Below are 12,113 nucleotides of genomic sequence, written 5' to 3'. Positions count from 1 at the left end.
CTTCATTGTGGTTCAGGCATGCAACTCAACTGGCTTTAGATAAGCCAGTCCTTTATTAGTATATAAGTGCTTAGTTAGTATGTAAGTGCTTAGTTAGTATATAATGGCGCATTTCCACTGCAGGCCTAGCTCGGCCTCGCTCGGTTTGGTTAGGCCTTATTAGGCCCGGCTCACTTTAATGCTGCGCTTCCATTACAGTTTAGGAGCTGGCGCGGTAACTATAGTAACGCAGTGTAGGCGGAGCCGTGACATCATCTTCAATAAGCAGCCGTGAGCACTCCAGAAAAAACAAAATCAGCCGTTAGCTGTTTGCACTAAAGCTCCTCATATCTGTTCAGAAACTAGACAAAAGTTAAACGAGTACAAACCACTGATTGTCTGTGTCATGGCGAATACAGTCGCTGGTTTATTTATGTCTGTATAGGCCGTTGTGACTGTGGACGCGTCTGAGCATATAGCCTATATTGCGTTAGCTTAGCCAATCTCCATTTTAGACAACAAAACAGATCAAGTTTTATTTATATAGCACATTTTTAAACGATTTTTGGTCGAGCCAAAGTGCTGTACATATAATAAAAATACCCTACAGTAAAGACACTTTACAGCAAATACAACAGCACAGTTTGTGCAGAATATCAGTATGAGAAAACGACACCCTCTATCCTTAGACCCTCACATCGTACAATGAAAAACCTCCGGAAAAACCCCCACAGTTTAAAGGGGAAAATGGGAGAAAACCTCAGGGAAAGCAACAAAGGAGGGATCCCTCTCCCAGGACGGACAGACGTGCAATAGATGCCGTGTGTAATCGAAGAGATAATACATTTTACACCGTCGGTAGACCAAATGTTTGGAAATGCATGTGTCTGTCTATAATAAGAAGATCACGCATTTTAAAAGGTTTTTCGCCTGCCGTCTGTCTGCAGACTTGTCAAAGCATTAATTCATGGTTTTTACTAACCGGTATCAGTATGTCTTTACTTCGGCATCATTTTGAAACGTGTATTACAATTAAATCACTGTCAAATATGTTCATCTTGTTGTAGTTGTAGCCCCCTTGACAGCGATTCTCTCTCTAGTTTAGCAAACTCATCCCGACTCAGCCCTGTTTGTTGGCCTCGATAGAACCAGGATTTAGTCTGGCCAGAAAAAAGGTGAAAAAGTAGCCCCGGGCCAAAACTAGGCCAAGTGGAAGCGCAACCAAAAACGGGCCCCGCACGGCTCGGCACGCTTAAAGCGAGCTCCGCGCTGCAGTGGAAACGCGCCATAAGTGCTTAGTTAGTATGTAAGTGCTTAGTTAGTATCTAAGTGCTTAGTTAGTATGTAAGTGCTTGCTTCGTATCTAATTGCTTAGTTATTATCTAAGTGCTTAGTTAGTATCTAAGTGCTTAGTTAGTATCTAAGTGCTTAGTTAGTATATAATTTCTTAGTTAGTATACAAGTGCTTAGTTAGTATCTAAGTGCTTAGTTAGTATGTAAGTGCTTAGTTAGTATGTAAGTGCTTAGTTAGTATCTAAGTGTTTAGTTAGTATACAAGTGCTTAGTTAGTATACAAATGCTTAGTTAGTATATACAAGTGCTTAGTTAGTATACAAGTGCTTAGTTAGTATACAAGTGCTTAGTTAGTATCTAAGTGCTTGGTTAGTATCTAAGTGCTTAGTTAGCATCTAAGTGCTTAGTTAGTATACAAGTGCTTAGTTAGTATCTAAGTGCTTAGTTAGTATACAAGTGCTTAGTTAGTATACAAGTGCTTAGTTAGTATACAAGTGCTTAGTTAGTATACAAGTGCTTAGTTAGTATCTAAGTGCTTGGTTAGTATCTAAGTGCTTAGTTAGCATCTAAGTGCTTAGTTAGTATACAAGTGCTTAGTTAGTATCTAAGTGCTTAGTTAGTATACAAGTGCTTAGTTAGTATACAAGTGCTGAGTTAGTATCTAAGTGCTTAGTTAGTATCTAAGTGCTTAGTTAGTATACAAGTGCTTAGTTAGTATACAAGTGCTTAGTTAGTATCTAAGTGCTTAGTTAGTATACTAGTGCTTAGTTAGTATGTAAGTGCTTGGTTAGTATTTAAGTGTATCTAAGTTTTTTTGTCACATGCTTTCATTACCATCGAAATGAAAGATCACACTCACGAACACAATCTATTATTTTGAGCTTTTTTTATTGGTGCTTCAGTTGCAACATATTTGTTTTATTTTTCCCTTTTACTTTATTTTTTCATGCAGTAGCATTTTAGTATTTTGTCATTTATTATTGGCATCTTGTTTGTTAGCCTGTCTGCTTTTTGTCTTCTTGCATGCGCCTGTTCTGGTGACTAATCTCTGAGTCTTTCTGTGTCTGAATGAAAGAGTGTGAGGTCTCTCGGTAATGATCAAGGATTTCTGCACTTGCATTCGCTGCTTATTCAGAGTAGGGATACAAATGGTGATCTGGGCAGGACATGCTTAACTAAATATTTTAGAGGTTAACATGTAGGTCAGCTTGTCTTTGATCAACCTTTTTCCAGAGGAAGACAGGGTATGACATTTATAGAAGTACAGTGCCGTGCAGAGGGCTTTCCAAAAGAAAGTCAAGCAAGTAGTTTGATTGTGATCCCCACACCTCATAAAACATCATTAATCCACAAACAGTTTTTCAAATGTGATACCTTAAGTTCATGATAGGGCTGTTGTCTATTTTGAGATCATTCAGTGAATTATATACCAGTTAAAAAATCAAGAAAAGTCCAAATTGATGCAAAAATACTGTAAGTCTAATATTACCGTTGGGTACGGCTGGGTGTTATATCAATAATGTGATAATTAGACTAGATGTATATTTGGATATTTTGTGATATCATGATTTTAAAGACTGTCATGTGGCAATTTTCTAAACTTACCAGACTGTTCTTGTCATGAAAAGTCTTACAGTGTTACAATTGTGCGAAATGGTCAACACTACAATATTAAATAGGAGATATCAAAAATGTGATATTTGTTTTTTCCATAGAGCCAACTAGAGCAGTTTTGAGATTTGTAACATTCTTTACAATAGCCTCAATGTCGTTACAGTTTATATATAGCAGAAGAAACAATGGTACGCAAACATTTTCACTGATCAATCAATGAGCATTTATCTGAAGCACAGGCCTGTAAATGTTGCAGAACCTATACTTACTTCCTCGCAACAAAATGATAAGACAAAGTGTGTGTGCATTCAATATGTGTGTCCTGTGTGTGTTGCAGGTGAGATGGTGACGAAGCAGCCCTTGATCCGGAGCATGAGGACAGTGAAGCGGGAGACTCTGAAACTGATCTCAGGCTGGGTCAGCCGATCAAACGACCCCCAGATGGTGAGAGACGTGGAGGCACATCACCTGAAGTTTATCTATCCTGAGGAACAAAAAGCCCTATTTTGGGTTTTTACCCCGGTGTCCTCGGGAGACACTACACTCTGTGGCAATCAATGAAACGGTTGACAGTAGAACTAATCCAGTTGGTATTTTTAGATCAAACACAAAGATTTTATGTGGCACACTCTGTGCCCTCGGCTCTGCTTTTATCTGCATATTCATCTTGAATCAGAGTTAATAGACATGCAAAAATGATATTTGCACCTTACTTGTCAGAACTGAGCCTTTAAAAAGTCTCACTTAAATGTGAGTGGAGTGGGCGCTCCTTTTTTGTTCTCCCTGCTGATCCTTCCTGTTGTTCTGCAGGTCGGCGAGAACTTTGTTCCTCCGCTGCTGGACGCCGTCCTCATCGATTACCAACGCAACGTCCCCGCTGCCCGGGAGCCCGAGGTCCTCAGCACCATGGCAACCATTGTAAACAAGCTGGGCGGACACATCACCAGTGAGATCCCACAGATCTTTGATGCCGTCTTCGAGTGCACCCTAAACATGATCAACAAGGTAAGACCCCCCCCTCAGTGGTTTACTGTCGGATATGTGGTTATCGCTATTTAAAAATGTTGTGTTTTTCTTTCCCATAATCTGCTTGAATAACAATCTAAAGCAGTTATCAAGAAAACAAACACTTCAGCAGTGTATCTAGCAGTTTAATTTGCACATAGATAAGCAATCTAGATCATGTGGCCTTCACTGCAGTCTGTTAATCAGAGCGCTGTATTGGACTGATATATTAATGCACTCTGACTGTATGGGCTACTGTCAGTAGAAGACTGTATTTTAAATATCTATAAACTCAATGAGCAGTATACAGGATGGGTTGATTATAGTCATATACTTCCTGTAAATATATATTCAATTTTCCCAGTGTTTTACATATATTTTCATATATACAAGTCTAAAAGTAAAGGGATGTTCCATCCTACAGAGAGTTTATTGGAATTTGCAGTACTCTTGGTCGGAGTGTTCATCTGCAGCCACTCCTCTCGTGGGTGTGGAGATGTTCAGTGATGTTTGTGTGAAACTTGTATGAACTGCTTATGGAAAAAAAAAAGCGGGTGCAGCTTGAAAATGTTAGTCATGCAAATTTCTCAACTACTCGCTGGTTTCATCTTGAAGAAACAACGAGGAAAACTAGTCTGAGCCTGCAGAGCGCCTGAACGTTTCCTAGAAAAACAACCGTGGCAGGGCTGGGTTAATCCACTAGGGGAGCCTGGGGGGGGGAAGATATGCTTTGGACCTGTCGCATGGATCTCAATCAATCAATCAATGTTTATTTATATAGCCCAATATCACAAATGTTACATTTGTCTCAGTGGACTTCACAGTTTGTACAGAATATCAGTATGACAATACGACACCCTCTGTCCTTAGACCCTCACATCGTACAAGGAAAAACTTCCGGAGAAAACCCACAGTTTAAAGGGAAAAATGGGAGAAACCTCAGGGAGAGCAACAGAGGAAGGATACCTCTCCCAGGACCAACAGACGTGCAATAGATCCCGTGTGTAAATTGAAAAGATAATACATTTGCAACATAGGTAGAACAAATGTTTGGAAATGTATGTGTGTATAATAGGAAGATGAATCAACGAGGATATCCATCCAGGACTTATCATCCAGGACCACAGCCACGACTCAAGATCCAGGAATCGCGATCCATGACACAGGACCGCAGGATCATCCATGACTCCAGATCCCGGCGTATATAGACACCAAAAAGAAAGAAATTTGGGGAAGCTGGGTTAATAGGAACATGAGAGTCCACAGGTATAGACAGACAGAGAGAAGGAAGAAGTAAGATGTCCCCCGACAAACTAAGCATATATCAGCAAAACTAGGGGCTGAATCTAATCAGCCCTAACTATAAGCTTTATCAAAAAGGAAGGTTTAAGCGCACTCTTAAAAACGGATAGGGTGTCTGCCGTCCAAACACAAACTGGAAGCTGATTCCACAAAAGTGGAGCTTGATAAGAAAAGGCTCTGGCTCCCATTGTACTTTTAGAGACTCTAGGAACAACCAACAACCCTGCATTCTTGGAACGCAATGTCCTAGTAGGAAAGTAGGGTATAATGAGTTCTTTAAGGTAAGATGGCGCCTGCCCATTAAGGGCTTTGTAGGCGAGAAGAAGAATTTTAAATTCTATCCCGCGTTCTATAGGGAGCCAGTGTAAGGCAGCCAGAACACGAGTAATGTGGTCCCTTTTGCTAACTCTGGTTAGTACACGAGCTGCAGCATTTTGAATCAGCTGAAGCGACTTGACTGACTTCTTGGTACACCCTGATAATAAAGAGTTACAATAATCCAGCCTTGAAGTAACAAATGCATGGACTAGTTTCTCTGCATCGTTTTGAGGCAAGATATGCCTGATTTTTGCAGTGTTACGTAGATGGAAGTAGGCGGTCCTTGAAATTGATTTTATGTGGGCGTTAAAGGATAAATCCTGATCAAATATAACACCAAGATTCCTTACAGTCTCACTGGAGGCCAAATTAATGCCATCCATAGTTAGTATATCTTTAGATAATTTGTTTCGTAGATTCTTTGGGCCAAAGTAAAATAACTTCAGTTTTTGGTCGTGTTTAACATCAAAAAATGTAAGGTCATCCACGTTTTTAAGTCCTTGAAGCAGTCTTGAATTTTATTTAGATGATTAATTTCATCAGGCTTGATTGATAAATATAGTTGAGTATCATCCGCATAACAATGAAAGTTCACAGAATGATTCCTTATAATATTGCCTAACGGAAGCATATATAATGTGAACAAAATAGGTCCGAGCACTGAGCCCTGTGGCACTCCATGGCTAACTTTGGTTTGCGTGGAAGATTCATCGTTGACACGTACAAACTGAGAGCGTTCAAATAGATAGGACCTAAACCAGCCTAAAGCAGTTCCCTGTATGCCAACGAAGTGCTCTAGTCTTTGCAATAGGATATCATGGTTGATAGTATCAAATGCAGCACTGAGATCGAGCAAAACAAGAATAGAGACAAGTCCCTTGTCTGAGGCTATTAGAATGTCATTTGTGACTTTAACCAGAGCTGTCTCTGTGCTATGATGTGTTCTAAAGCCAGACTGAAAATCTTCAAATAAATCATAGTTTTTTTAAGTAATCACACAGCTGTTTTGCGACTGCTTTCTCAAGAATTTTTGAGAGGAACGGAAGATTAGAAATAGGTCTATAGTTGGCTAAAACCTCTGGATCGAGGTTGTGCTTTTTAAGAAGCGGTTTTATCACTGCTACTTGGAGTGATTGTGGAACATAGCCTGATAATAAAGACATATTCATAATATTTAATAAAGAAGTGCTAATTAATGGAAAAACTTATTTTAACAGCTTAGTTGGAATCGGGTCTAAGATACACGTTGATGGTTTAGAAGAGAGAATCATTGAATTTAATTGTTCAAGGTTTATGGCTGAAAAGCACTCTAGTTTACTATCTAGTGTAATATTAGAACTTATGTTTCCGGGAGCTGTTGATAACACTATACTGGTCAAAGCCAAGACGTCATTAATTTTGTTTCTAAGAATAACAATTTTATCGTTAAAGAAGCACATAAAATCATTACTACTGAGTGCTATGGGAATAGAAGGCTCAATCGAGCTGTGGCTCTCTGTCAGCCTGGCTACAGTGCTGAAAAGAAATCTTGCATTATTCTTATTCTCATCTATTAATGAAGAGTAGTAGGCTGCTCTCGCTTTACGCAGCAGGATCTAAAACCTGTTTCTTATTACGCTTAGTGGGGCTGCACAATTAATGAAATATTATTTATGTTGTCTTCCTACTACAAATGAACATGATGGACTGCGGTATTCCCTCATAGATAACTGCAATTTAAAGGTCCCATGTCATGCTTTTCCGGTTATTACCCGTCCCCTTGTGTGTTATGTAGCTTTTTCTGCATGTAAACGGTCACAAACCCTCAAAGTACACCCTGTAGCGAGTAAAACTCCAACACAGAAAATAACTGTCTGTGCTGCCCCAGAACGCCTCGTTGGAGATTTTTCATTTTCCATTTGTTTCTTCCTGGGTATGGTGACGTAACCATAGCCAAATGGACCAATCCGCTATTACGTTACGTCCGCGGTTTACTCAGCCTGAGACGGCGGGACGCGGCGAGACTCACATCCAGGCTGCGGGTGTGTGTGAGTGCTCAGGCTGGTTTCGGGCTGAGTTTCGCTGTGTCTCGCTGTCTCACAGACCCCACGCAGCAACCAGGAAACCACACCAGTAAGCAAGCTCACACTGTCCGCTCTTCGCAGCAGCGAGCTTCGCAACGTCCCGCTAACACGGCACCCAAACCCCACGCAGCATTCTCATCTGTTTGTCATTACTGGTGTCATGTTCTGGTTGCTAACGCCATTCTAACACATACTCACTGATGTTCCGCTGTAACGGTGGTGGACTCATCAGAACAGAGTGGGCGAGCTGACCAATCAGAGCACACAGGGCTCATCGGGAGCTCCAACAAGCCGTGTAAGACAGAGAGTGAATACACATACTATACAGAGATGCTGTATGAGAAACCAATGTGAGTTTGGAACATTGAACAATATAAATCTATTCTAGTAGACCTCAACAATGGAATTACGATCAATAGAAATGGCCATGACATGGGACCTTTTTAAATCAAGCACTTCCAAAACTAATGTCCGGCCACCAGGGGCGGTTTCCATGTTTGGGCTTCAAACAAGTGGAGCTGTGATGCCGCTTGGTGCCTCTGAAAAACATTTCTAAATGTTGCGGCTGCAGATTAATTTAGTTTAGTTTATTTAGGGGCGCCTATTGTTTTCTAAATGAAGTGGAAAACAATATCTTAATTTCACGATTTCAATATATGATATTAACCACAGCCCTTAATTTAAGTAATGCAAAACCAGACAAACTGTTGTTATATTGAAGTACTAAAACATGTGTATTGTGTATTCCACGCAGAACTTTGAGGAGTTCCCGGAGCACAGGACTCACTTCTTCTACTTACTCCAAGCGGTGAACTCTCACTGCTTCCCTGCATTCCTCGCCATCCCACCCGCACAGTTCAAGCTGGTGCTGGACTCCATCATCTGGGCCTTCAAACACACCATGAGGAACGTGGCTGACACTGGTAAGGCTCTAACACACACACACACACACACACACACACACACACACACACACACACACACACACACACACACACACACACACACACACACACACACACACACACACACACACACACACACACACACACACACACACACACACACACACACACACACACACACACACACACACACAGACACACATATATTAATGTTCTTATTGAGAAACGATGTCTGGAGCATGAATACTGAATGCTGTGACACCGTGGAGACGCTGTCTCTGCGATGTCAGGTCCTGCTCCTGGCCTGCAGGAATCTACAGTAAGAATGTTTCTGTGAGAAAGTTTGAACTGCAGGAAGCTGAAGTGTCTCCTCTCCTCCAGGTCTGCAGATCCTGTACACGCTGCTGCAGAACGTGGCCCAGGAGGAGGCGGCCGCGCAGAGCTTCTACCAGACGTACTTCTGTGACATCCTGCAGCACATCTTCTCGGTGGTCACCGACACGTCACACACCGCCGGTGAGTTGTCCCTGTTTATCGAATTTTGACTGGAAAAATCAGTTAAAGTCTGAGAAAATGAAATCTCTCTGGTCATAATAAAAATAATTCCCCCTAAGCACATTTTGGAGTGTAATACAATTAGGCTGAATACAGGGGTCAGCAGCAGCCACGCTAAATGATGCCACAGTGCAAGTCTCAGCAGAACAGAATCAAAACAGTTCTGGATTTCAAACCGGCAGCACAACTTAATTAAAATGTTATGAGCCACACATGCACATGCAGTTTTGGTTTGTTCACAAATAGTTTTTTTCAGTTTTTTATTTTATGAGTATATGTAGGCCTGAAGCTGAGGGGATTTATTTGTTGTTGTTAGAGTTCCGACGTTGGCTTGCATTATTAATATTTATAAAATAGTTTGCACTATGCATGAGTCTATTTAAAGCTCTCTTTTAAATCAAAGTTTAATCTACATGATGACCTGACAATGTCATTTTGATATGGGCTTCCTATCAGTTCTTTTCAAGCTCAATAATAAACACAGATAATATTTGTGCAGGATTTCTCCGACACGTGAACTAGCCTAAACTGTTTGGAAAAAACAACTTGCAATCATTCTTCTCGTTATCATTGAAATATACCAAAGTTATCAGAGTATTGTTTTATTTCCGTACGAATCGAGGAAATATTATTTATAATTTGAAGACGTGTCTTCAGCACCAAAAGACTTAATTCAAAATAATATTGACACTTTGCCTTTTTATTTTGACTGAAACAAATATTGTGGCTCCTGCTATTTGAATATTGCTTTTCCGATTATGATTCAAAGAATTGTGCAGCGCTGACGTCGGAACGTAAACGCTGGTTCACACTCTTCATCTGAGGAGAACATTGGGATATGAACGGCTTATAGAGATGAATAATGTAAGCTCCTTTAGTAAAGGCTGTATGTCGGTGTGTGTCCTGCAGGCCTCACCATGCACGCCTCCATCCTGGCCTACATGTTCAACCTGGTGGAGGAGGGGAAGATCACCACGGTGCTGAACCCCAGCAGCCCCAACAACCAGGGCTTCATCCAGGAGTACGTGGCCAACCTGCTGAAGACCGCCTTCCCCCACCTACAGGAGTGAGTACACACACACACACACACACACACACACACACACACACACACACACACACACACACACACACACACACACACACACACACACACACACACTCACACTCACACTCACACTCACACTCACACTCACACTCTCTCTGCTGCAGGAAAATGCACGCTAGCTAACCTCCCTGTGTGTTTGTTTGTTTGTTAGTGCGCAGGTGAAGGTGTTTGTGACGGGGCTGTTCAGCCTGAACCAGGATATCCCCGCCTTCAAGGAGCACCTCAGGGACTTCCTCGTGCAGATCAAGGTGAGGATGTCAAAGGATTGGGATAGAGCAACCAGATCTTGTTTTGGTTTTATATTCTTTAATTTATTTCATGTTTTCTCACATCCTTTTTTACATCAAAAAGTTTATAAACATTGTTTGCTGTTTGACAGTTTGCTTGACAAGGGTTTACAATCATTTTAAGATTTGACACTTCAATTCAACAAACACTAAAAATAACGTATGTATATCAAAATAAAACTAAACACCAGTTATACCAAGATCACCTTATTAAGGAATATTTATTTAGTCCAATATACCGTAATTTTCGGACTATAAGCCGCGCCTTTTTCCCCATTTTTCGACCCTGCGGCTTATATAACGGTGCGGCTAATCTATGGATTTTTACAGCTAACGGCCACTAGGGGACCTCCTAAATCTATGGATTTTACAGGTTACAGTCCACCACCTTTAACTCTATGGGCTTTATGGCCGGTCCGCGCCCCCCACCTTTAAGCGGCGGGCTCCAGCAGGAAAAGCTGGAGGCCGGAAAAGAGTGAGACAGGTAGCGCGCAAAAGTAAAAGTGGAACCGAGAGTGGTACGAGAGACAGAACGAGAGCAAGACAGACAGACATTATGAGAGCGAGACAGTTTGTCCCCGTACCACTGGTTGAAAACCACTGCTGGAGATCACTGCCGGTACGTGCGCTGGGAGCGCACCGTTTAAGTTTGAAAGTTGAAAAGTTTGTGTGTCTGAAACGCTATGTGATACAGTACAGTTTACACAGCACAGTACATGTTCTGTAGCTACTATTGCACTAAATGGTAACACTTGAATACGTTATGCAAATATGCAACTTGTTTGTTGAAATGTTAATAAATGGGAGCTTCCTCAAACAGCCATCTCTTTCCCGACAATCCCCTCTGTGCACGAACCCTTATGGTAATTAAACATTAAAACACCTGCGGCTTATAGTCCAGTGCGGCTTATATATGTACACATCATTCAATTTAGCTGCTGCGGCTTATATTCAGGTGCACCTTATAGTCCGAAAATTACGATACATAGAAAAATATTTGTTTCTGTTCATCTGTCTCATTGTTAAAAAAGACATCATGCAGCCTGCTCCTCTATTGGGAGAATCACTACATACAGAAAGCCAGTGGTTATACCCCGTATCGAACGATTCATATTCTAATGGTCTACCCATGTGTACATTTTCTTCTGAGGTAACATGAAGTGCACAGACTGCAGCTCAGGATCTCATATTTAGCTGCTTAGCGGATGTTTCCAGAAATAACATGTTGGAATAAAAAGTGCGTACGATGGGTACAGGAGAGCGGTCAGTGTCTCCTGAGTTGATGGCTATTTTCCAGGAGAACAGATCTTTTAAGATTCAGTCTGGATAAGGACTCAAATAATGGTTTAATTGATTTAGAATTAGCCAATAATAAAACATTATTATTATAAATAATAAATAAAATACACAAACAATTACAAATACTTTACAGTGCAGGAAGATTCTACTCTCAACCTTAACCTACAAAACCAGAAGAATATACAACAAATATGAAGTCAATACTTATGGCAAACTATTTGAATAACATCTAATAAAAACAACAATAAATGCATTCATTGGCCTCTGGGAGTTCTGACATGTATTAGACTGACTTCTCACTTAACAGGGATGCAAACTCATCAGGTATGAAAAAGGTGACAAGGATCCGAGCCCCCGGCTCCTCCACCCCACGGAATATCGGCTT

At 41.0% G+C, this 12,113-nt stretch overlaps 1 protein-coding gene across 3 annotated transcripts in view; it reads left to right on the top strand.

Annotated features, from left to right (window-relative positions):
• xpo1b (exportin 1 b) overlaps positions 1 to 12,113 on the top strand; it is a 43,691-nt gene that overhangs the window by 28,546 nt on the left and 3,032 nt on the right. For all 3 annotated transcript variants that reach the window (XM_079691028.1, XM_079691027.1, XM_079691029.1), the window contains 6 exons: positions 3,224 to 3,330; positions 3,697 to 3,891; positions 8,329 to 8,497; positions 8,861 to 8,995; positions 9,944 to 10,100; positions 10,294 to 10,390. In XM_079691028.1, coding sequence (XP_079547154.1) covers positions 3,224 to 3,330; positions 3,697 to 3,891; positions 8,329 to 8,497; positions 8,861 to 8,995; positions 9,944 to 10,100; positions 10,294 to 10,390 — 860 coding nt within the window. The remainder of the gene's footprint in view (positions 1 to 3,223; positions 3,331 to 3,696; positions 3,892 to 8,328; positions 8,498 to 8,860; positions 8,996 to 9,943; positions 10,101 to 10,293; positions 10,391 to 12,113) is intronic.

The sequence above is a fragment of the Notothenia rossii genome (assembly GCF_949606895.1).
Source record: "Notothenia rossii genome assembly, chromosome: 6".
Lineage (NCBI taxonomy): Eukaryota > Metazoa > Chordata > Actinopteri > Perciformes > Nototheniidae > Notothenia > Notothenia rossii.
This window is presented reverse-complemented; position numbering and strand designations above follow the sequence as displayed.